Below are 27,536 nucleotides of genomic sequence, written 5' to 3' on the forward strand. Positions count from 1 at the left end.
TGAAAATATTACATAATAAAACGGTTAATAGAAGTAATAGTATAGCTTTACCTTTAGACACACACACACACACACACTAGAAGGTCGCTTGGCATTGCCCGGTTGTAAAATATGCTTAAATATGATATTTTAATTCATACAGATTCTGTATCTATTATTATTATAGAGCCAAATCTCTATTATTATTTCTACCCAGCATTTAGTAGTGATTTCAAAAGTATAAAAAAAAATATTACTTGGTGCCAGCCATCAACTAGAATTGAAACTAAAACATATAGCTCTCCAGCCTTAGCTGTTACTGTTTGAGCTATCATCAGATAGATAAGAAAACAGTAAAATTTAATCAACGTTAACATATAAATGTATATTTATGCATATGTAGAAGAGCACTTGAAATCTACTTATGCCTACCAAGTTCCAATTTTTTTTTTTAGTTTTGACCCCTTAGCAGCTAATTTTACCAGCTAAGGACCAAATCGAATTTGTTCCATTGGTTCAAATCACCTATAAATTAAGTTTTAAATCTGTAGACCAAAATTGACAGAAGAGTTTATTAGAGACCATTCCTCATACAGGCAATGTCACTTAGGTAGATATCATATAAAATTAAGTCAATTAGATTTCCGACCTTAAATAACTTCAGTTCAACAATATCAGTATTTGATTCTGTATAGCCAATTTTCCTTTATTTATGTTTCATAGAAAAGTGTCTTTTGTTTTTGTTTCCTTAAAAACATTCTTTATTTTGGCATAGAATATTTTTGGGTAGATGTCATTACATTTTAAATAGATGTCATATTTTTCATAGTAAATCTATAACTTAAACCCTTAACTTTATTTTTTTTTTTTTTACTAGTAAAATTTTATTACAACTTTAGAAAGAAAAAAAGAGAAAAACGTGAAACGTGAAAATAACATTCAAGATGAACACAGTAGTTTGAATAACCCAAATAATATGAATTATCAATTCTCATTTAAAAAACAAATCAGAAACGTGTGTTCACACGTGATTTTTTTTTCTTATATATTATTTTTATTGATTTATTTTTTTTTTGTGGATTTTGTTTGTACTTATGCACTTATAATGATGTCACATGGAAGGGAGTCATCTACTCAAACAGGTTGAAGACATGATAAATGACTTCCACCCCTCAACTGAGCAAATTCTATGCGAAATCAGCTAGGCCTGAAACCACCTCCTTCAGATATTTTTGATTTCAATACTATTTCATCTTTACCAAACAACTAAGAAAATTTAACAATATCAATTGGACTAGTAGATCTATTTTCTAAGTCAATAAAAGACCAAATCTCATTTTTTTGACAGTGCTAGTTTACAGAAGCTGCCATCTTAAAGACAAAACTAATGAATTGCTTTGAAAACTTCACTATAAATTATTCAAGGCAAGGAAAGGAAAAATCACTTTTGGGCCAATGTTGGTTTTGTGCAAACATTTTGAAAAATTCTTCTGAGAAGAATTGTAAACATTGGGAGAAAAAACAAAACAGAACTGAAATGGCGTAAAAGAATAATCTTTTCATTCAAAGAACAAAACATGATGGAACTATTGAAAACATTTAAAGAAGATTTTTGAATATTTATTTTCAACTCCCCACTCAGGTTATCCCCTTATTAATGTGACTCTCATCAGTAGCTACCTTACAATTCAGTGGCAATGAAAAAAAAATTATAAAATCTGTATTACGATGATTATTTTAGTGATAGGAACATAATCTTTGTCATCACTTTCTGGCTAATAAAATTTATTTGTTGGACTTGCAAATCTTTTACTTCAACATTAACTGAATCAATCAATGCTGACCACCAAAAGTCATCAAATACACAAGAAATATACTCATTTGGCTTCAACAAAGAAATCATTACAGGTGGGACAGAAACCTTAGAAAATGAATGACTAAATCGGTAAATTTAAATGACTAAAGGGTACATGTCATAAACTGTGGCAAAACTCATTGTCACACCTAAAACTGTTTTAAACTGTCGCGTGGTGGAGCTGTGCACACACGCACACTCACACATGGCAGTTGGTAGACAAAAAAGCACTGAACGATTGGGGTCAGTCTATCAAAATGGATGTCGCCGGTGGTGAAAGGTAAAATATTTGACGTTCACAAGCGTCAAGGTTACTGCACCTGTAAAGAGCAGGTCACATATATATAGCCAATAGAAAAAGGCAAAAGAATCGAGAAGCAAATAGTCAACAGGCAAGGCAACATTAGGCGAACTTATGGTTCCATCCACCCACCCTTCTGTTCATCCTCTCCATCTGTAGCTTGGCACATGCACATGAGGCAAAAAAGAAAATAATATTTTTAATATTTTATACAAAAACGAAATTTGTGTTACAAGTTTTTCTGGCTGATGAAAAATGAACTGGCGTGCATGCGACTACACCACAAAACTATTTAATCTCCATGGTTTAGTCTTTTGTTTCTGTTCACTACCATGCTTTGATTAACAATCCTATTTTAATTCCTATTTGTGTTCCTTTTTGAACAATTTCTTATATTTTTGTTTGTTTTTTTTTTTGTTATATTTTTTTCCTCCATTGTTTTTTTTTAAAAATTCTCAACATTTTGGTGGCAGAACATTGATTGTATCAGATATGGTTTTTCTGCAAACTATCCCTCAAAAAGGCCCTTTTCACAAAGCCACCATTTCTATATCATGAAAATTTTCCATGGCAGACATAAAAAAAATGACCAGATTCCATGGAACTCGGTTTTGTACTGGCAAAGGTTCCAAAAAATTTTGTAATTTTTATTTTTGCTCAGCACATTCATCACTGAAATATTCCAGTTTTGATAATGTGGAAAAGTTTTCCTGATTAATTTAGCATCACATTTCTGAAGTTGATGCACAAAGTGTCATGGTCCAGATCATCAGATATTATGCAAAATGGTGAACTTTCCTTCACTTGATGAAGAGTTTTTGATGTAAGCTTGTATCCCACTGTGAACAACATAAGGATAATTGTCAGCAAAGTGCAGAAGAATTAAATATTCTCATCTGTCATTTTTTCCTTCCTCTTATTCAGATATTGAACCTGGTTTTTAGCTATGAATGCTTGTGTAAGCGAATTATCAATGCTAAAGACCAATGAAATCCTTCATACAAGATCAATGAGATTTTGATAGTTCTGCCGTATTCATGGCCATGAGTGCTTATGATGTCATAATGTTGCAAAATAAGTGTTTTCAACATAGTTTTCATTTAATGTGTGCGTAACTTGCGAAAAAAGAGTTGCAAAAAACGGACTCTCCTTCCAAAAAGCGGTTCAGATGACCCCCACAGAATGAATCTTTTTTTTTCTAATTTTCACATAATATAATTAAAAGGCATTGCTCTTTCAGATGGTACTAGCTTTGTGCCGGTTTGATGCAGATGACAAAAGTTTTTAGCAGACATACAAACACACACACTAACACACACATCTCTCCTTTATATAATAGACTAGCATGGATAACTGGCGTTGCCTGGGTGGACATGAAGTTTGATTTGGACACAGCTGCTATACTAAGGATATTGACCAACCCCCATATATTTATATGCAAAAGAAAAAAAGAAGGGAAAAACGTTACTGGCAAACGCCTTTGCTCAGCAGACCACGTTACTTATGCCCCTTCAAAATAACGTTTTTACACATGCTTTCAGTTTGCTATGCATTCACGACTTTCGAAAATGGCATCACGAGAACTCCCCCCCCCCTGCAAGAAATGGTCCAGTTGACCACCACAGAATTTATCTTCTTTTTCTAATTTTCAGATATTATGCGTCTGAAGGATCACTTTTTTAGATGGTACCGGTTTTGATGCGGCTGACAAAAGTTTTTAGTAGGCATACAAACACACAAACACATGCACAAACAGATGTTTGATCTTTCCTTTATATAATAGACTAGCGGGGATACCCAGTGTTGACAGGTGTGTCGAGATAAGGAACCTCACAACAACAAAAGTGTTAAAAAAAAGTTGTAGTAGCAGAGTGGGGGGGGGAATCAAAACAACAGTAGGCAGCCTGGGTGGAGAGAGGTGTTAAAAAAAACAAAAAAGCAAAAGTGAGTGTAGGCAGGCTTGAACCCGTAATGCAAAGGAGGAAAAGGTGAAAAAAAACATAACGTCTTAGTTGATGCATCCATGGCGAAACCAGAAGTCGTAAGCATTGAAATTAAGGGTAGTCAATTGAAAGGAGACAATGACTTGCGAAAATGTCGATGAAAACAACGACCCTACCTTGTAGAAAACTGCCCAGTAGAGGGTGAAAGAATTAATGTTTTGGTCAATTTTTCGATATTTGTTGTCAGAGACGTTGAGCTTCAAAACGATACTGATCTCGTTAGGATCGGTCGCGTGTGTCGAAAGTTTTTGGCAGCCATACAAACAAACACACACACACACACACATTTTGCCTTTTATATTATAGACTAGCGGGGGGGGGGGTACCCGGTGATGCCCGGATGTTTGGAGGTGTGTGTGTTAAAAAAAAACGTTGTAAAAGAAAAAAAAAAGTTTTAGTAGGAAGGTAGGATTGAACCCTGAATTTAAAGAATGTAGTCGAAAAACTAGTGAAAATAGAGGAGGAGAAAATTTCTATGTTATAAGTTAAAATACTACGTTGTCATAAACAAATGTAAAGGTTTTTTTGTCTTTTTTTTACATGAAGGTCACCACTTATCAAGGCCCAGAGGCCACTCAGGGATAAGGGTTATTGTATGTACAGTAATCAATGAGATAGTATTGTAGTAATCATTAGTATTGGAGATTTGATAGAGTGCTTTACTTAAGGAGGCGAGTTGTCAAGAATTTGTTTATGTTGGACTTGAAGACATCCAAGTTGTAGTCAGGTGGGAAACAGGCAAATGGAAGAGAGTTCCACGATCGTGCACTTCTGAGAAAGAAGCTCTGCTCATGAAATCTACATTTGGATTTAGGCACGGATAAAGAGTGGGGAAAATTATTGACAGTAGTTTCAGCCAGACATGTGTTTCTCATGAAAGATTGGCGAGGGGGGGACGAGAGATTGGAGCTCACACGAGCACTTGCCATGGAAATAACGATAAAACAAAGACAGGCTCGCAACGTCTCTTCTGTGGGAGAGAGACTGCAGGGAAGAGAAAAGGGCATCCCCCACTAAGCTACGAAGTCTATTTTGTACTCTGTCAAGGCAGGATAGGCTGTTTTTAGCAGCTCCTGCCCAGATATGGCAACAGTACTCCATCCTTGGACATACTTGGCTTTTATACAGATAGAGAATTGCATCAGTAGTGAGATATCTTCTGGAGCGGTAGAAGGATCCTACCATTTTCCCAGCGTCCTTGGCAACAGACCTGATGTACGTGTTCTATTTCAGATCAGGAGTAAAGGTCAAACCCAGAAGCTTGTTAAAACATGGAGCCTCCCCAAGACGAGAGCCATCCATTTCAATTGATGCCAGATGGGGATCAGAGCGTTGATGATGTAAAGATAGAAGCTTGGTTTTGGATGCATTAAAGGTAACCAGCCACATCTTCCCCCACTACCACGCGCTCAAGATCAGAGAAAAGAGAATTAGAGAGATCTTTGTCATTTACGGCCTTTGATGTGTTGCCATAGATAGTTGTGTCATCAGCATAGATGGTAACGAATGATTTAAGTATGTGTTTTGGGAGATCATTGATGTAGATCAGGAAGAGAGTTGGGCCTAGGATTGACCCCTGAGGGACTCCAGGATTAATACTGTGGGCCTCTGATTTCTGCCTATCAACCACTACTCTTATGAACCTATCAGAGAGAAATGATTTAATGATTGAGAAAACATTTCCAGTTATACCGTAGCTGGAAATCTTGTGAAGTAGGCCCTTATGCCATACCTTATTGAAGGCCTTTGATATGTCAAGAGCAATTGCCCTAGAAAGGAAGCCTTTGTCAAGAGATTCATTAATCCTGTGGGATATAACCATTAGCACATCTGCGGTAGATCTTGCAGAGCGGAAACCATATTGCATGTCACTAAGAAGGTTGTTTCTGCTGAGGTGGTTGACCACTTCTTTATTTAATATGGATTCCAACAATTTAATCATGACACACAGGAGACTTATTGGTCTGTACTGAGAGGGAAATGACTTTTCACCTGAATTCTTAAATACAGGGCATACTGATGAGGTTTTCCAGGGTGTTGGGAAGCACTTCTTGAAGCAACGCTTAAACAGTTTTGTAAGTATTGATACAAGTTCTGGTTGGAGCTTTTTCAGCACTATAACTGGAATGCCGTCAGGGCCAGTTGCTTCACTGGAATCAAGGTTCTTGATTAGCTTGGCGACCTCACGCACAGATATTTGCATGTTGCATAGCGTGTTGTCCGTTATAGGAGGAAATATGGGGAGTTGATGGCCTTCGTCGCATAGGGTAGAATTAGCTGCAAAGTTCTTGGCAAATAATCTGGCCTTGTCTGATGCTGATGAGATGAGCTCATGTCCATTGATGATAGTTGGGATAGAACGCACGCTTCTGTTCACTATCTTGTTTGCTATTTGCCAAAACTAGTGGGAACCAAGCCGCTGCTCAGCTACTTTGGATTTAACGGACTGAGCATATAGCTTTCTTGCATTTTTTTATTACTCTTTTACAGTGGTTGCTGGCAGTCCTGAAAGCAGCTTTAGTCTTAGCACATGTATTACGCTGGTAGCTATGGAAAAAGTGATTTCTGTGCGCAATGGCAGCAGCATATTCTGGGGAGAACCATGGCTGGGTGTTAAGTTTTTTGTTGGAATTTTTTTCCAAACGATATGTGAAAATCTCCTCCTTACAACCTCTATATCACATAAAAGACATTGTGAATCTCTCTGCTCTATTAATAGTTTCATGACAAGTGCGCAACTGAATTTCAATCTATACTCCCCCCCCCCGCAAGACATTCACAACACTCGTCTAGCTATAACCACAATCAACAACTCCTACTCTCTATCTGTGCTTAAAACTAAACAAAAATTCCACAAAGTTTCTTTCCTAGAACTACCCGGCTGTGAAACTCTATACTATAGGGCTACTTCACAACTGACTACAACAGAATTGTTTTCAAGTTCTTGTTGAGCCGTCCTCTTAAATCAAATTTTACTCAATTCCCACCGTTACCCATGATTGCAGTGTTGTCTTACTAACCTCCTGACATTCATTAACCTTTATTCTTGTGTGGCTTTAGTGACTCCCTTGTAAAAAAGAATATATATATATATATATATATATATATATATGATGCTCATTAACAAATCTAAGCCCAATTCAAACTAACATTAACTAAGTACTTTTATTCTTTAATCTTTTAATAATACCTGAAAGACAAAAAAAAAACCCAAACACCTCAAAGAAAACTGGTTAGAAATAACAGCAATACTAACTTATTAATTAGTATCTCCTATAAATTAAATGGAAGCAAAACGAACAACAAAAATGGTTGTCATCCATTAAAATGAAGAAACAGTAAAAATAGAAGCAAGAATATTTCCTCTTCCTCTTCCGAAGGTGATCTTCTTGTAATCGACATCTTTTCCTATAATAATAATAATAATAATTATAGCTACTACTTCAGCTTCACTAAGTTATTGCCGCAATCATCATCGTCATCATTGATGTTTATTTTTAAAAGTAGGAGACATCACCAAGCTATTATCATCATCTTTGTTTACCAAAATTAACAACAACAAAAAACACTACGTAATACCCCCCTCCACCCTCTCCCGGCAATCTTTTTATTTCACTGTCTCTTTCCTTTTTCTTACAACCGGTGTGTCTTCTTACCTCATCTCACCTGTAAGAAGCCCCCCTCCCCCTTTCCCCTCCTCTCTTTTTCTTCCCACCTGCTGAAGAGAATGTCTTGGAGGAGCGTAGCATGTGCTGGACTTTTGTTACCGCCGTTTCATCGTCTTTTGCCAGTCACTTATCATGTTCCGAAGACTTCATCGATTCATGACGGTTATTCCGCGTGATGAACGGGCTGCCTCTTGGAGACGAGCGAATGTAGGTAGTAGCACCATTTTTGTTGTCTTTCTTTAACCCTGTCTCAGAAATTAGCTGAAATTTTGGAACCGCAATCTCATGACTGTTCTCTCTCTCTCTCTCTCTCTCTCTCTCTCTCTCATGCAAGCTTCCTTCGCACTGTCTAACTACTTTCCTGTTGAAGAACACATTTTGTTATTTAATCAACAGGTAAACAAAAAGCTACAGGTAATGTCACCTGGAAATATTACATCACACATGAAATACTTGTAAATATATTTTTGGTAGATAGATAAGTCTCACGTCCATGTGTGTTATTATAAAGAAGTGTATCCATAGTATATATAAAGTTCGTATTATTTTTATGAGCAATAAAATAATCTATATTAAAATTGTTATATATATATATATATATATATATATATATGCTATGAGGAAGGTGATCATACATAAAATGTACGCAAATATAAGTAATTTTTTGTTTAGAGTTCGTTTCCACCAATCGTTATATGTTGTAGCACTTTGCATGTAAATGTTATATATATATATATATATATATATATATATAGACATATTTACTTCAAACAAACGTATACACACATATCTCTATATACTCAATACAAATACATCTTTGTGTGTGTGTGTGTGTGTGTGTATGTATATATATATATATATTCACATACCTACTAACACATGCACTTAATAAATCTACTCATACAGATATCTATATAAATACAAATTCACACATACATATACTCACACAAAGCATCTCTCCTTTTCTATATATGTATATACTAGCATGAATACCCGGCGTTGCCTGGGTCGACATGAAGTTCCGTTTGGAACACACCTGCTATACTAAGGATATTGATCACTTTCATCGTGGGTTACGACGATACCTACACAACAATTTCAAAAATGAAAGAATGGATAAAAACGCGAAAATGTAATCGGCCCAAAAAAGAAGTATGTGACACCTTCTCCACCAGATATTTCGGCAAAAGGGATACAAATAGAAGCTACTCTCCGGATATTGAATATTTTTGGTTGCCCGTGCACAGGAAAAGAATATCCCCCCCCCCCCCCAAAAAAAAATAAGTGTATCAAAACAACTTTTCCTTCAATCAAAATAGCAGGGAGTGCCCATGTGACCGAAAAAAAAAAAAAGAAAAAAGAGCCACGGTGTCCGGGCTCGAACGTGAAATGAAAAAGAGGGGGGGGCAAAAACTTACGGACACACTGTTTTACCCACACAGCCACAAATGCTTATGACGTCATGACGTTGCAAAACAAGCTTTTTAAATGTGTGCTTGACTTTCGAAAAGGTTAAGAAAAAAATGGAATTCCTTTCACTGGCTTTTTTTTTTTTTTTTTTTTGTAAAGGCACTTTCTGATATGTATTAAACGTAATTTGCCGCAGTTTAAAGAGTTTTGGAAAGGAAATGTGGCGCCCAGGTGAAATAATTCTAAACCGGTTTCTAAAAAAATCGATATTGGTGATAATAATTTAAAATAAATGAAATTAATTATATTATCAATATAAATCAACTTTAAATAACAATCTTAAAAAGAACACTTAAAACAATTCTCTTGCTATAAACACTAACTAACATACAGATATTTAGTAAAATCGATTTTCCTTAATGTAATATGCAAATGGCGTTACCTCTTGAGCGTATATTTTGCAAGAACCATACTATATATAGAAATAAATGAAATAAAGTTTATGCAAGTAAGTTTTCAGTATTAAAATTTATTAGGAAAGTAATGAACCTTTTGTATATTTTAATCAAATTGTTAACAAACATATAACAAACAAAAATACAAATTAGATATAGCTAAGTAGGTGTACGTACACCTACTCAGTTAAATCTACTCATACACATACCTGTATACACACACACACACACACACACACACATATATATATAGAGAGAGTAACTGATGTTTGTGTTGAGTATGTATGCGTACACACACACACATGCCTATTTATATACATGTATACATGTTTATACCTACTTACACATATACACATACACACATGAACCTGAAGTCCTACCTAGCTAATATTCCTGGTGAATCAAGTGCAAAAGAGATCCAGACAATTGCACTTAAGGGAACAGCGAGGATACTAAAAAGAGCTCTCGGTTGGTTTCAATAAAAAAGCAGGGGAATGTTGGCAGCTGGTTTGGCTGCCCTATACCCAGCATAACAATCTTCTAAGAAAGAAAATGAAAAAAGAAGAAGAAAAAAAGAAAAACATACATACACGCACACGTGCACAGTATATTTTAATGTAATTTAATAAAATGAAATAGACAGAGTTCTCAATTGCTTGTATATATTTTATTTTAATTGCCACCATACATTAGATTTTCTATTGATACCTTCAGTTTCATGAACTTAAAGATACCAAATGTAACTGAGTCTTCAGTTGATGCTGCGATAATGTAACACACACACACACACACACACGTTCTGGTGATGTAGAGGAAATAAAGTGTACTTTCAATAAAACTGTTTTAAGTTTTGAATATTTTGGTAGAACGTTTCTCTGAAAATACGGGAGTGATGACAAGGCAGTATGTATGTTAAAATCGCAACCGAAATTAGGATGAAAGAATACAACAATGGGTAAGGGGATTAAATATAATAGATAATGAAAACAAGAATTCAATTAATATTCAATGTAGAGCTGAAATGAAAAAAAGGAACATACTAAAACGATTAAATTCATTCACATGACAAGATTTTGTTTTTTTGTCATTTTATAATTTACTTTTTGAGTAAAAATTGTTGTCTATTTACAACTGAACACATAAGACATCGGATAAAAAAGGGTAATGGGTAAATAAAAAGGGGGGGGAAGTAAAAGTGTTTGGAAATTTGTATCTTTTTTTTTTCTTTTCTCCCCTTTTATTCCCCATCTCAACTGCAATCTACAATATCTGTTTTCAATCTTAAATCTTCAAATAATAGTAATAATACATCAATAAATAAAATAACATCTTGCACTCATTTCTTAAAAAGTCTTTTAATAAATGAATAATAAATATTAAAATCTCAACATATGAATTTTATCATATTTTGGTATATCCGCTTTTTCCATTCCATTTCCACATTTTATCAGATTTTATGTAAACTTTTTTACAGGCATATACAAATACACATACATACATAGAGATGTGTTTGTGTTGAGTGTTTAGGGATGTGTGTGTGTATATATATATATATATATATATATATATATATATATATATATATATATATATATATAAACCTACTCACATGCATATCTCTCAGTCTGTCTGCCTTCTATATATATTTACACACACATATATATATATGCCTATTCATATGCACATATACATGTTTACACTTACGTCTCTCTCTCTCTCTCTCTCTCTCTATATATATATATATATATATATACACACACACACACATATATGCTTACATATATACATATATATCTAATGACGTTTTATAGAATTTGTGTAAGCATTAAAGCCTTTACTAAATTTAGGAAAAAAATTAAATGTTATTAACTACTGTTGTTACTTATAATGTCTACGTCATCGAGTACCTGTGTGTTGTTAGCAAAGGTATATTAAAAATGAATTCTTTTATTAGGGCTTATTATTATATTCTTGTATCAGATTAAACTTAAATATCTGCAGTGTCTATTTTATAGTCAACTAGCGGAGGTACCCGGCGTGTGTGTGTCGGGGGGGGGGGTAAGTAACAACAAAGCGAAGTAATAACCATGTTTAAATATTATTTGAAAAAAAACAACGTTAATTGGGAAATCGGGAAAACAAAAAAAGAACAGTGAACATGACAGAAAAAAAAACAAAAAAAAACAAAAACGAACGGGATGCAATAAGAATGGTCCGGTGTTACCCGGGTGTTTGAAAAAAAAAAAAAATGAGGGGTAGGAAGGTAGGCTCGAACCCGAATCCTTGAGGGGAAAGCGAAAAAAAAAAGTGTGATGACTTACCTCGACGTTACGAAGGTAGGGGAATGAGGATAGATGAAATTTAATGATTAAAAAGGGAATTGACAGGTGTGTAAATTTAATGAGGGCAAATATCAATCTCGCAGTTAAGTTTGGCTGCGATGTAGTTTTTTTAGTTTTGTTTCCCCAAGATGTTGGGTTGGGGGGAAAACCAGCTCCCCATAAAAAATAGGGGTGTCCCAATGAAAAGCAATTGTCTGATATGACGGTTTTCACCACATTGATCAAAGCTGATTTGCTTTCTGGACATTCTCGGCGTGAAAGCCAAGGAACACACACTGTTTCAATTTAGTTTCACTTTATTTATACTAAAAAGCCAAACAAACACGTGACACAACGAAATAGCGCACATTTTATAAAAGTCAATCAAAATAAATCTAGACACGATGTTCCTTCGCAAATCATACATATTATTATTTCAGGGATATATAAACAGTTCTAAGAAATAGTAACCCCGGAGAAGCCCGGGGAAAAAAGCCTTCCTTGGACATACAAAAATGCGCACACCGCATTTGCCTTTTATATATATAGACTAACGGGGGTGCCCAGTGTTGCCCGTGTGTTTGTCGATGTAAAAGAAAAAAGAAAAAAAAAGTTTTGGTAGGTAAGTAGGCTCGAACCCGAAGGTTCAAAAGAAAGGAAAAAAAAGCTGGCATCTTACCTGTTTGGCCACGACGGGCGAGGGATGAAAAACATTTTAATTTAACGATTAAAAAGCTTAATGGAACAGGTGCGTGAATTTAATAAGGTCAAACATCATGCCATAGAGGGAATGAAATCCCGCACTTAACATTTTTTTTTTTGTTTTTGTTTCCACAACTTTAGCTGCGCGGTTCCCTGAGATGTTGGAGGGGGGAGGACCAGCTCCACATAAAAAGGGGAGTAGCAATTGTTTGATATAATGAGTTTCCCCCTATTGATCAAACCTCATTGCTTTTGTAGACGTCCCTAGCATGAGTGTCAGGGATTTTGTTTATGCTACGGATTCAGTTTCACTTTTTTTTATACTGAAAAGCCAAAGAAACCTGCATAGACCAAGAAGTATTGCGAAAATAGTGTGTAAAAGTCGTTGAAATAAAAGATAGATGCAACCTCCTTTCGTAAATCGTAGATATTATAATTTAGACAGTATATAAAAGTTTTAAGAAAAAGTGACCCCACTGAGCACCCCCCACCCCTCCGAAAAAAAGCCTTTGGCAGACATACACGAAAAATGCACACACTAACACACATTTTGCCCTTTATATATGTATATATATAGATTAGCGGAGTTGCTCGTGTGTTTGGTGGTGTAGAAGAAGGCAAAAAAAAGTTTTAGTAGGAAGATAGGCTCGAACCCTAAGCCTTGACGTGAAGGTGGAAAAGGAAGGGAAAAAACCTGGCATCTTACCCACTTGACTACGGTGGGAGACGAATGAAAACCGTTTTAATTTAATGATTAAAAAGTTAAAGGAAGATAGGTGCGTGAATTTAATGAGGTCAAACATCACGCCATAGAGTGAATGAAATCACGCACTTAACTTTTGCTGCGAGGCAGTCTTTTTGGTTTTGTTTCACCAACTTTAGCTGCACGGTAGTTTTTTTGGTTGGGTAGAAAAACCAGCTCCCCATAAAAAGGGGAGTGAGCAATTGTCTAATATAAGGGGTTTCCCCCGCATTGATCAAACCTCATTGCTTTTCTGGACGTCCCTAGCACAAGTGCCAGGGACTGTTTAAGCTACGGATTCAGTTTTGCATTTATACTGAAAAGCCAAAGAAACACCCATAGACAAAGAAATATCTCAAAAATAGTGTGTAAAAGTCGTTCAAATAAAAGATAGACGCGACCTCACTTCGTAACTCATAGATATTATAATTTAGACAGTATATAAAACGTTTTAAGAATGAGTGACCCCCCCCCCGAAAAAAGCCTTTGCCGGACATACACAAAAAAATGCACATTTTGCCTTTTATACATATATAGAAGATGTATTCAGACGTCTTTATTTGTACATCAGTACAGGTTATTTTTTTAACTTGTGAAAATTTCAGGAACCATATGTTTTTAGAATTTTTTTCCCTATCTAACACCTCATTGGAAGCTTCAGTTTCTAGAAATTTTCTGTAAATATACCAAAATTGTATTTTTTATCTTTAGATTCATTTCTTTATTGGCTTTTGATGTAGAATAATTCAAGTGCATAAATTACTAAAAAGATTTTGAGTTGAAATAAATTAAATTTGTTGTGTGATCTATAGATAATATTGAATGGATAAAAAGAGGGCAAAAAAAAAAAAGTTTTATTCACTGGGTGTTTAGATACATGGCATTACATCCCTTAAACCAGAATTACATTTTGCAATTTTTTAACTTATGTAATAGTTTATGTGTAATTAAAAATAGAATGAAAACCTGGGAAAACAGATTAATAATTGGATAGTCTGTAGTAATGCGGTTAAATACTTTGATCCGTTAAATTTCCTTTCTGCTGTTTCTTGTTTTGCAAGTGCATTTTTAGCTACATTAAAAAATACTTAATTTTCGTTTACTTTTTTATTTGCCTTTTTTTCTTTTATTAATATGCACTCTTATACGATTATGCAACTTCAGAAATGGTGTTTTCAGTTACAATTGTAACAATTAAGCCACATCATGAAATGGGATAATGAACAGGGGATATATGCCCATTATTGTCAAATCTCCCCCCCTCCCCCCTCGAAGTGTCTAGTAGTATTTAAAATTAATGAAATGTTAGTTGCTGTTAGTCACGAAAGCTTAAAGGTTAATAAGTGGATATCATATGTTGCATGCCTGAATGCAAGTAAATTTTAAAAAACACTCAGTATAACATGCATGTTATTTTAAAACTATTAATAATACATTAAAAATGGCTGACTTTTATAGTATTGTGACACTCTGAAATCCAAAATAGTATTTAAATTGATAAATAGAAAAAATTTCTGGCTTGAATTAAAGTTTAAAATGCAAACAACACATTTTGTATGAGCTCTTACCCCCCCCCCCACCAAATAACTCATTTTTCTCAAAAATCTTTCTTATAAAAAAGAAGCACATTTTTGATTTGTTTAATAAGGTTTAAAGAATCATTAAATGATTCCGAGTCTCAAAACTGAACTAAACATTCATTGCTGCTGCTGTTGTTGAGCATCTTTCATTTATTGATTTCGAATGAATCAGAAGATTTTTGTTTCTTTCTAGAAAGACATTCTAGAACTTCGCGAAGTGATTATGTGAAGGTTGCCAACATCCTTAAGTGAAAGTGTTTTGTGGAATGAACTGGATTCAAACTTGATTCATCCAGGTTTTCAATCTGTGTTTTTAACCACTCAGCCATCACCACCTCGCTATTACTGCTGTTACGGTTTTGTCTATTTTTCTGGATCATTGCTAATTAAGACATCAAATATCAAATGAACTTAGTGTTGTTTAATGATGAAGAGAGGATACACTCCCTTCCCTCCAAAAACAAAATATAGAATTAAGTGCAACAACTTCAAAAAAAAAAAAAAAAAATTATTTGTGCGTAATTTCTTGAGTGTCTGTGCTACTTGTCTGTAGGAATAATCAGCTGCATGGATTAAATAATATATTCTTTATAGATTCCAGAGTTTGACAAACATCTGGAGAAGGTTGAAGGTTACATCAGCCAATACATTGTGAAAATGACATCTAAGATAGAAATAGTTCAAATAATCCAGAAAATACAAACAGCAGTTTATTCTCCTCTTATTGTCATCATAATTCAACAGAGGAACTTCTGTTGTATCTGTACAAAAAATGAAACCTTTATTGTTTGGTTAAACTTCTCATTCCTTTTACCCTGTTTATTTTTAATAGATTATTTACAAGAAAACCGCCTCTGTGGTACCAGTCTTCAAGAATTCTGGTGAAAGAACTGACCCACTAAATTATCGCCCCATTAGCCTCCTCCCGCTTTTCGCCAAAATATTTGAGTCCTTAGTTAATAAAGCCCTAGTCCAGCACCTAACAGCTGCTAAACTCTTGACTGACAAACAATATGGATTCAGGCAAGCCCGTTCAACAGCAGATATCTTAACTGTAGTTTCTGAACGTATATACCGTTCATTGGATAAAACAGGGAAGGGTAGAGCGGTGGCCCTTGATATATCTAAGGCTTTTGACAGGGTATGGCACGATGGTCTTCTAAGGAAAATTAGATCATATGGAATCACTGGAAGAATTCATAACGTAATTAAATCCTTCTTAAGTAATAGAAAAATCAAAGTTGTCCTCGACGGACGTACATCCAAACAATATGACATAAATGCGGGAGTGCCTCAGGGGTCTATCCTTGGACCTCTATTGTTCCTGATATTCATAAACGACCTCCCTGATAATATTGTTTCGGAGATGGGTATATTTGCCGATGACACCACTCTCTATAACAGATATGAGGGGAAAACAAATGAACACATATCCAAGAAAATGGCAGAAACACTAGAGGATGACCTCCAATCCGTAGTGGAATGGGGACAAAAATGGTTGGTCTCATTCAATGCTGCTAAGACTAAGCTTGTTTCCTTCAATAACTACAAGAAACCTTCTCTACCACCAATAGCAATGGCCAAGAACACATTGCCTGAAAGTACTTCTTTTAAACTCCTCGGCCTAACGTTTACAGGGAATATGAACTGGAATAGATACATTGAGAGCATTGCCAAGGCTGCTGCAAGGAAGGTTGGCTCCCTCTACCGTGCTAGAAAACTACTTACGCCTGCCAGTATCCTATACCTCTATAAGGCAACCATTCGCCCATGTATGGAGTACTGTTGTCACATCTGGGCTGGTGCATCTGCTGCTTGTCTCTCGCTCCTGGACAGGGTTCAAAAAAGAGTCGCAAACCTGATAGGTCCTGAACTGTCATCTGGGCTTCAACCTCTGTCCCATCGACGAGATGTTGCATCCCTCTGCCTGTTCTACAAATACTTTAATGGTGAATGCTCTGACGAACTGCAAACACTTGTACCTCCCCGACGTAACTACCCCCGACAAACCCGACAAGCTACTAAGTCTCATCCCTTTACAGTGGAGATCCCTAGGTGCAAGAAAGCCTTTTACTCCAATAGTTTCTTCCCCAGAACTGCGGGTCTTTGGAACTCCCTTCCGGGATTCTGCTTTCCCAACTGCAATGATATGCAGAAGTTCAAGTGTAATGTTAACAAACATCTTTCTACTCTTCTCCCTTCATAATGACCCCGCTAATTAATTCCCTAATAGTAGCCCCCTGCTTCAAAGTGGCACTGTGCCTTGTTTGGGGTGAAAATTGAATAAAAAAAAAAAAAAAAAAAAATTAACCAATTAATGTCGCATCAATAAAATATACCTCATCATGCTACAGAAGTAAATTACATAAAAAAGTTCATCCTTTGTTAACGATGGCTCGGAGGAGAGAAAAGGGAAGTGTACGATTAATCAATACATTGTTTTCAAGTTTATTTAAATTTCTTAATTGTTATTTATTGTTAGAATTGGTTCACTTTTTAGAGCCAAAAACCACTTGAGGAGAACAGTTAATGAGACGAATTCTAAGTTGAAAGATAAACTTTGTGAAAGAATTGAGAGAATGATTGAATGGACAGTTTGAATGCTTCTGAAGATTGTTCGAGACAGTAATCTGTTAACATTGGATATGAAGACCACCATGTTGTAATCTGCAGAGAAGCAATCTGTAGCAGTGTGTTCCATAGATTTGAAGCCCTTATTTGTGGTGGTCATAATGTCAAGAAGCATCCATATTTCTAATGTTTATCAGCAAGGTGACATGCTTTTCTGTTGATGGAATTTTTCCAAAGTTAAACAAATTCGCCCATGGACAATGGTCCATACAAGTGCCAACATTTCTTACACTTTTTTTTTAGTTATAAAACTTGAGTTTGATCTGTTCATCTATAGGATTTACTTAAAACAAACTGTTGTGTTACAAAATTCCGCAAATATCTGTAAAATACGGTTGACATTTTTTTGCTAATTTCTGGGTTATAATAAATCTAGTAGGCAATTTTTTTTTTTTTTCAAAGGTGTCACCACTTATAGAGGCCACTCGAGGATAAGGGTTAAACAGTGTATGGTAGTCAATGGGACAGTATCATAGTAACCGTTAGTAGTAGAAATTTGATAAATTGGATTACTGAAGGAGCCAGCTCATCAAGAACTTGTTTACTTTGGACTTGAAGACGACCATATTGTAGTCATTACATGAAAACAACATCCCAAAACAAAAAGTAACATTTTTCAAACAAATCAATCGAGTATGCAAAAAATTGGGCAACATTTTTATATCATAACTAGAAGAATACGGATGTGTAAGGCAGTGGGTTATATTACTAGTTTTATTATTGCACCTATTGATGATGATGATGATGATGAATATTTATGAATTAACGACTATTGGTTAATTTGTACGAAATTTGCCATAAATTACCTTTGATAAAAAACAAAACAAAAAAAACTGTATCATAGGCAGCTTAAATGTATACTGCTACTCCTCCTCATCATTGCATTCTATAAATCCAGAGATTTTATTGTTGGCATTGGTTTTCCTGATATTTTTCTTGTCAGAATTCTTTCTAGAAAGACAAAGGGTACTTACGGGAGGGATCATATGAAGGTTGCCAACATCCTAAATGGCAGTGTTTTTTTTTTTTTTTTGTGGAACGAACTGAATTCGAACTTACTCCACCCAGGTCGTCAGTCCATGTTGTTAATCACTTAACTACCGTCACCTCCCACTACTACTCTGGATAACTATAAACACTTTTGAGTTCAAAACTATTAGGTAAAAGCTCTAAACCCATTGCAAGATCTATCCTAAATGCAATACTTTAAAATTTCTGAGTTGATACTTATAACCTCTCCCCCGTAATAGACAGGCTCTTCAACTGGTATTGAATTTTAAGAATAGTTTAATTCAAAATACCAGTCTTAAACATTTAATTTTTCAACATGTTTTTTAATTAAAAAAAAAAGTTTTTTATTGCTATTTTCTTCTATAATTTATTTGGCCTTTTGTTTGGAGCTTATTCTGAACACTGACCAGATAAGAATTAAAATAGTTTAAAGAAATTCTTATCTCATTGGAGATTCCATCATTTAAGTCTGATATGAATATTTAGAAGTCGACACGGAAACCCTCCAAAGGTTTGTCCTCAAGATATTTCACATAAAAATTTATTTTATGAATTTTTCTGATCAATCTGAGCAGTGAAATTGGTTTTCTCATTTGTCAGACTTGCTATTTGTTGATGTACCCCTCCCCCTTCAGCATCCTAATTAATTTTCAAACTGTGCTTCATCTTGTTTAGCCCCTTTCCTGTGAATTTTTGATAACAAGAGATTTGATTGCTGGATTTATTTAAATTGCACAATAGAAACATTTCATTTATTTATTTGTGACCTGTTATCCTTATGTTCATTATTGCTGTTTCACCACATTTCAACCAACTATTCTTTTGGCCTTCTTCAGGTAGTTAACCGGGGTGGAATAAAAATGCTGAGTTTCCTAACTCCTGTCTCAGTTAAGCCACCTAAAGAAAGCCAGAGGATAAGTTGGCCAAAACGTAGTGAAGCAACAACTATGAAGAGGAGGATAACAATCTGCAAATAAATAAATATAAAATTTACTCATTTCAAAGGTTTCCAATAAAAAAAGTAATCTATAAATATAAAAACAAAAATGTGTGTATGTTTGTATGTGTTTGTATGTTCGCTAAAAACTTTCGACAGATACGACGAAAATTCACAAACTCGGTATCATATTGAAGCCCCATCCTTCGCTCGAAAAATATCGAAAAATTGGCCAAAAACGTTAATTTTTTCACCCCGAAATCGATAATTTTTGACAGGGGGGGGGTCAACAAAAACGGTCCTCTCGTGACGACGTTCGGTTCTACACATGTGCCAGATGACGTCATGACCTGATTTACTTTAAATAGTTGAAAAACTGATTAAATTTCATGTACGTCGCGTTGGCTCAGTTGATTAGCGCATTTGTTCGATATCTAAACGTTTTGGGTTCGAATCGTCGTGTGAGATATCTTCTTTTTTTTTTTTGATTTTTTTAAATTTAAATATTGAACCAGTGTTATTTAAGCCATTTTTCACGTAACGTTCATTTTTCTGTTTTTTTTTTTTTTACTTCGCTTATCCACCCCTGACCACACACCCAAAAACACCTGGTTACCCACTGATTTTTGAAATTTTAATATCGAAACAGGCTTATTTAAGCCATTTTTCATGTGTTCGTTTTTCTGTTTTCTTTTTTGATCGTTCATTTGCCTTACGTTAGTTTTTTTTGTGTTTTTTTCTATGTTTTGAGTATCCCCCACCCCCGCTTAAGTTTTAACGTTGTTTTCTTTTTTTACTTTGCTTATAACAAACAAACCTACGTCGTCGTAACGCTCGACGACTTCCGTGCGCGCACCTGTCAATTTGGTTCTTACTTAAATAAATTCAAACATCTTTCAGTAACTCATTCTGGCTGGCCGATTTTATTTTCAAACTTCGCCTCAGGGCTTCGGGTTCGATCCTACCCCCCCCCCCCCATACCCACCCGGTTTCTTTTTTATTTAACAGCACACACACCTCCAAACACCCGGGGCAACGCCGGGTACCCCCGCTAATATATAATAAACATTTCATATTAAATCTTATTGCGATAAAAGGATGCGCGATATTATAGATAGAGCATTAATATTAAAGAAATTGAAATGATGAGGAATACAAAATAAAAATTTTATTATTAATTAGTTGATCCAAAGTTCAAACTACAGATATAAAAGAAATTATTTCCTTATTCCATAGAGTTCAAAAAATGATAGGAAATAACAAAATATAAGTGTGCGTTCTATCCCAACCATTATCAATGGACCAGAGGTCATCTCGTCAGCGTCAGACAAGGCCAAACTATTTGCAAAGAACTTTGCAGCTAATTCTACCCTATGCGACGAAGGCCATCAACTCCCCATATTTCCTTCTATAACACAGAATAAGCTAGGTAACATACAAATATCAGTGCATGAGGTCGCCAAGCTAATCAAGAACCTAGATTCCAGTAAAGCAACTGGCCCTGATGGCATCCCAATTATAGTGTCAAAAAAGCTTCAACCAGAACTCGCTCCCATACTTACGAAACTATTTAAGCGCTGCCTTAAGGAGAAGTGCTTTCCGACTCCCTGGAAGACCTCATCAGTTTGCCCTGTATTTAAGAATTCAGGTGATAAGTCATCTCCCTCTCAGTACAGACCAATAAGTCTCCTGTGTGTTATGAGTAAGTTGCTGGAATCCATATTAAATAGAGAAATAGTCAACCACCTCAGCAGGAACAACCTTCTTAGTGACACACAATATGGTTTCCACTCTGCAAGATCTACCACAGATGTTCTGACGGTTATATCCCACAGGATTAGTGAATCTCTTGACAAAGGCTTCCTTTCTAGGGCAATTGCTCTTGACATATCAAAGGCCTTCGACAAGATATGGCATAAGGGTCTACTTCACAAGATTTCCAGCTACGGTATAACTGGAAATGTTTTCTCAATCATTAAATCATTTCTCTCTGATAGGCTCATAAGAGTAGTGGTAGATGGACAAAAATCGGAGGCCTGCAATATAAATGCTGGAGTCCCTCAGGGGTCAATCCTGGGCCCAACTCTCTTCCTGATCTACATCAATGATCTCCCTAAACATATACTTAAATCATTCGTTGACATCTATGCTGATGACACAACCATCTACGGCAACACATCAAAGGCCGTAAATGACAAAGTTCTCTCTGATTCTCTCTCCTCTGATCTCGAGCGCGTGGTTCAGTGGGGGAAGATGTGGCTGGTTACCTTTAATGCATCCACAACCAAACTCCTATCCTTACATCATCAACGCTCTGATCCCCATCTGGCATCAATTGGGATGGATGGCTTTCGTCTGGGTGAGGCCCTGTGTTTTGACAAGCTTCTGGGTTTGACCTTTACTCCTGATCTGAAATGGAACACGTACATCAAGTCTGTTGCCAAGGTCGCTGGAAAGATGGTAGGATCCTTCTACCGTTCCAGAAGATATCTCACTACTGATGCAATTCTCTATCTGTATAAAAGCCAAGTACGTCCAAGGATGGAATACTGTTGCCATATCTGGGCAGGAGCTGCTAAAAACAGCCTATCCTGCCTTGACAGAGTACAAAATAGACTTCGTAGCTTAGTGGGGGATGCCCTTTTCTCTACCCTGCAACCTCTCTCCCACAGAAGAGACGTTGCGAGCCTATCCTTGTTTTATCGTCATTTCCATGGCAGGTGCTCGTCTGAACTCCAATCTCTGGTCCCCCCCTCACCAATCTTTCACGAAAAACACCCGTCTAGCTGAAACCACTGTGAAAAATTTCCCCCACTCTTTATCTGTGCATAAATCAAAACGTGGATTCCATGAACAAAGCTTCTTTCTTAGAACTGCATGCCTGTGGAACTCTATTCCGTCTGCCTGCTTCCCACCTGACTACAACTTGGATGTGTTCAAGTCCAATGTTAACAAATTCCTAATGAACCGCCCCTTAAGTAAACACTTCATCAAATCTCCACACTAAAGTAATGTACTTGCAATAACCCTTATCCCTGAGTGGCTTCCGGGCCTTGATAAGTGGTGATCACTGTGTAAAAAAAAAAAAGTAAAAAATGACTAGTTTGCATTAATGTGAAAACTTTGAAAATTGTGAGAAAAAGAATTTCTATCATCTATTAAAGGAAAAAAAAAAATGGTAGAAAAACTATGTTCAAAGAAATGATTTCAAACTATTTTAAATTATTGGTCTGCTGGCCATGTGAAACCAAAGGTATCAATGTGTAGTAACTGTTACATATAGCTGGAACAAATCTTCAGCACAAACGTTTTCGTAGCAATCACCGTTTTCAATGCCCAAGAGTATCAGAATATGTAAGCACACGACGTTGTGAGTTGATCACCTGCAAACATGGAACAAAGGAACGTTTCCGTGCATAGTAGTGATACAGCAAGCAGGCTGGAACATTCGAGAACATCTCTATATAAAGATTTGCCACGAAAATCAAATCCATTTATTTCTCCAAGACTGGTTGTCAGATTAACTCCGTAACACGGGAGACGTTAAAATCTCCCGTCTTGAATTTGTTCATCATGCACCTGAACCTTAATTCTCATCATGGAAAATTACCACATCGAATGAGAATGTAATTCTTCTTTTAAACGATATCATTTCAAACTACTGTTTCTTATGTGTGAACACACACACTCGCATTTTGCTTACATGATTTAATGACTGTTTTTTCTCTCAGAAAATAATCGCATTAATTTCAAGTCACGTGTGACACTCTGTTCATAAACATCAGTAATTTTAAACTTCATTCTATTCTCATGAAATCCTCATTTAGCTAATCATCCAAAGTGAACACTCATTACAAGAAAACACTTACGTTGGAACGATTGGAATTAATATTCTTAACACATAAAAGAAATAAAAAATAAACAAAAATACAATATCACATATTTTGTTTTAATTTGCTAGGTGTATTTTGTTTTGGGCGAGAACAAAATTTTGAAGCAATTTAAAATATAAATAAATTTTAAAATCCTTTTTTTCCCGAAAAATCGTGCTTTCTGAAGAAATGGGTCGAAACATAAATTTTTATAATTAACTCTTCGTCAGTTATAGTATTAAAATATAAACTGCATTATCTTAATTGAACAGTAACTAAAATATATGTATAAGCTTATCGCATCTATTTAGTATTATATAAAAGAAACTTGGTGTGTGTCTTATGTGTGTGAGTTTGTTCCCTATGGACTCTAAAATGGCTGGGCCGATTTCTATGAAATTTAACACAAATGTACTTTATGAATCCAGCAGTGGTCTTAGATATGTTTTGTACCAAAATGTCTTCGATAACTATTGATAATCAAAATATTCCAATAAAAGAAGGAACAGACGATTTTAACCAACATTAACACTTTATACAACCTAACACCACAAGTGCATTTGAGAAGTTTTATTACCGCACACGCTGAAAGGCCTGGCATATGAAATCAACAGAAGGATCTTTGACATGACAGGGGTGTGTTCGAAATGAATGTTTCTGTTTAGAGCACAATTGAACCATGATACTTAATTTTACATTTTAATTCAAGCCATTGTATATAAAAATGATTATATAAAATCAACAGCAGATTCTCTACACTGCAATGTAGACAACACTGTAATGTGGACTGAAACATTGCGTGGAGGTATGTGAAGCATACTCGCGGTGCACCACGATGAATCCCCATCTAGAGCAGACAACCAATCGATTTGATTGAATAATGTGTGAGTTCACCAATTTTGATGATAACAAAAATATGGAGGTTTGAAATATTTGTTGCTCATCATTCAATCCCAGGCAACGTCAAGTCTCCCTGCTAGTATATTATATATATATCAATTATATATGAAACCGTCTGGAGTGATCTAATTTCTATTATGTAGTCAAGTTTACTATTTTATCCATAGGAGAACAAATGACTTTTTATCTTTTTCAATGGTATTAATGCAAAAGTTAATGCAAATGACTTGAATGAAGTTGATTTACTTGACAATCGACGTCACACACCACCAAACATGCATGCATTTAAAACGTCTGTAATTTGTTTGGGTTGAATTCAATCCACCATACAGCAGACATATTTGCAATAATCTGCAACACATGTGATGTTTTTTTTCTTGTGCACATGTGCAGTAAAATATAGTCTTACAGTTTTACTGAAAAAGTCAATTCGACTATGCAACATTTAAGGACATTTTGTGCTGAGAAAATATCAGTTGCATTCAGAAATGTTTTCTCGTGGATTGGATTTCTAGAAAACCGGATTGCACATTTTTTAAAACAAAAAAGGGTGTCATTTAAAGTTTTTTTAAAAAAATTTTCATTTTCATGCGTATTAATAAAAATAAAAGTTGCTAATCTTTAAACATTTTTTTTCCTAAGCTTCAATTTTACTTTATTTTTTTTTTTAATTTCTTTTCTGCATATCTAATATATATAATTAAACCAGTTTATTTGTCAAAGTTAGTAACAAGTTCCTTACCAAATCTTGCTTGAAAAATTGCTTTTGTGGTACCAGTTTAAAAAAATCTGATGAAAGAACTGATCCACTCAATTATTACCTTATTAGCCGCCGCCCCCCTCTCTTTTTTTTGATTGTATTTTGTTACTAATTTTTAATGTTGTATCCAGGGGTTCTACTGTATTCGATGAGAGAGAAAAAAAAAGATAATCTATATATACATAAAAGGTAAAATGGGCACGAGCGTTAGTTCAACACCTCACAGATAAAAACTTTTTTCCAACTGACAGTATGAGTTTAGTCAAGCTCGTTCTACTGCAGATATCCTAACTGTAATCTTTGAACATATATACTACATATTAGATAAAGCAGGAGGTTAAGGCAGTAGCCCTAAATATATCTAAGGCCTTTAACAGTGTCTAACAAAGGTTTGCTCATGAAAATTAAATCATATGGTATTACTGGACAGATATTTAATATAATCAAATCCTTCTCAGACAAGAGAAAAATCGAGGGTGTCCTTGATGGTTGTATGTCAAGAGAACACAATATGAATGCAGGTGTGCCACAAGGCTTGATCCTGGGATGTTTATTATTCCTGATATTCATAAATGATCTCCCTAATAAATTTGTCTCCCAGATTGGTATATTTGCTAATGACATCACATTCTGTAACAGACACCAAGGGAAAATGAATCGACTCATATCGTAGAGGAAAAACTCCAGTCTGTAGTGAAATATGGACATGGATGCAACATTCAATGCTGCCAAGACTGAACTTCTTTTCTTTCACAATTACAAGAAACTATCCCAACCACTGATTGCCATGACTAATAATGCGCTACCTGAGAGTTCTTTGTTCAAACTCCTTGGCTTAACATTCACATGCAACATGAGTTGGAACAAATACATTGAGGACATTGCTAGGATTGCTGCAAAGAAGGTGGGTTATCTTTACCGTGCTAGAAAGTTGTTTACACCTTAGCATCCTATGTCTCTACAAGGCCACTATTCGCCCATGCATGGAGTATTGTTGCCACATATGGTTGGTGCATATGCACTAGTTTCTTGCACTTAGAGTCCCAAAAAGAGTTTTCAACCTAATAGGTCCGCGATATCAACTAAACTTCAACTTCTGTCACATCTCCAAAATTTTGCATCCCTGTGCTTGTTTTACAGACATTTTAATGAAATGTGTTTCGATAGACTCAAGGCATTTGTACCCCTTCGACATAAATATACCTGACTAACCCAACAAGCAGCAAAATCCCACCCCTACACTGTAGAGATCCCTAGATGCTGGAAAGCTTTCTACTATAATAGTTTCTTCCTCTGAACTGCTAGACTTTGAAAGTCACTCCCGGTTCCTGCTTCCCTGACTGTACTGACATGCAGAAGTTCAAGCGTAGTGTGAACAGACATCTTGCTGCTCAACTCCCTACATAATATCTTTGTAGATTTGGTCCAAAATAATAGCCCATTATGCTCAAGTATCGCTGTGGCTCGGTTGGGATGAAATAAGAATAAATAAATAACATGTTTTCTCATGAGGATGTATTTTCCTCAAACTTTTGGAGGGCATCAGAAGATAAAGTTGAGGGAGATGAGATAGCGAATGTGATAGGAAGCTCCTTACCAACTGGGTAGCTTTCGGCGATGTTGGTTAATATGGAGTCAAACGGCTGCCTACCAAACTTTTATCTCCACATAAACTCTAAATGATATGTTTCCAAAAGCTCCCGGTTGGTTCCGCATTCTCGTTTATTGCGCTGCTTAGCTTCCTTCCACATCCGCTCCACATGATTTGTTGTTGCCTGTGTAAAGGGACCTACAAAATTAAGGCTGTAGTTTTCACTGTTAAATGGTGATACCCCTCCTTTCCTCCCACTTTGCTGTAAGCCCTCCAACAGTCTGATATGACCGTGGTCCCCGGCAGAATGTATTTTCTTATTAGTGGAAGGAGGGTTCCGGCATTCCTATTTGGTATGTTAACCAAAAATCCCTCCATTTTGGTGGGGTCGGCGTATCCACCAAAGATCCAGACCAGTGTTAGATGTCTGATGACGTTGTGTTTCCGGTGGTTGAAGACAGACTCGTCGATTTCGACCGTATGGTCTGGGCCTCCTATCTGCCAAGGATTCTTGAGAAAGTAGTCCCGGCATATTATATCTTGCAGGAAATTCTTCCAGTCCACAATTGTGTGGTGTGACCACAACCCACATTCGCACTGAAGATTCCTAGTCGCTGCCATCTCGAAATTCTTGTCTGCCGCTCGTGCGTCAAGTTGAAACTAAGTGTGCAGCGTTTTGATTGGCTAATGACCATGTTTCGTCAGACAGCAGCAAAACCCCAGCTGGTGACATCATGCGCCAGACAAAGCTGAGCAAATGCTGAGTTACGTCTGGTTCGTTAAATGCACAAGTACCAATAATTCAATATGAGCATAAA

The 27,536-nt window shown here is 35.8% G+C and overlaps 1 protein-coding gene across 9 annotated transcripts in view; it reads left to right on the forward strand.

The window, feature by feature from the left end:
* LOC145295824 (serine/threonine-protein phosphatase 2A regulatory subunit B'' subunit beta-like) overlaps positions 1-27,536 on the forward strand; it is a 455,722-nt gene that overhangs the window by 199,740 nt on the left and 228,446 nt on the right. Inside the window, exon 1 of one of the 9 annotated variants that reach the window (XM_080141520.1) lies at positions 7,584-8,013. The exons of 7 other annotated variants lie outside the window; for them this stretch is intronic. In XM_080141520.1, coding sequence (XP_079997646.1) covers positions 7,939-8,013 — 75 coding nt within the window. In that variant the 5' untranslated portion in view covers positions 7,584-7,938. Of the gene's footprint in view, positions 1-7,583; positions 8,014-27,536 lie in introns of those variants that run through there. One more of the 9 variants, XM_080141521.1, reaches the window with a different exon arrangement.

The sequence above is a fragment of the Euprymna scolopes genome, chromosome 16 (assembly GCF_053919585.1).
Source record: "Euprymna scolopes isolate OS-2025 chromosome 16, ASM5391958v1, whole genome shotgun sequence".
Classification (NCBI taxonomy): Eukaryota; Metazoa; Mollusca; class Cephalopoda; order Sepiida; family Sepiolidae; genus Euprymna; species Euprymna scolopes.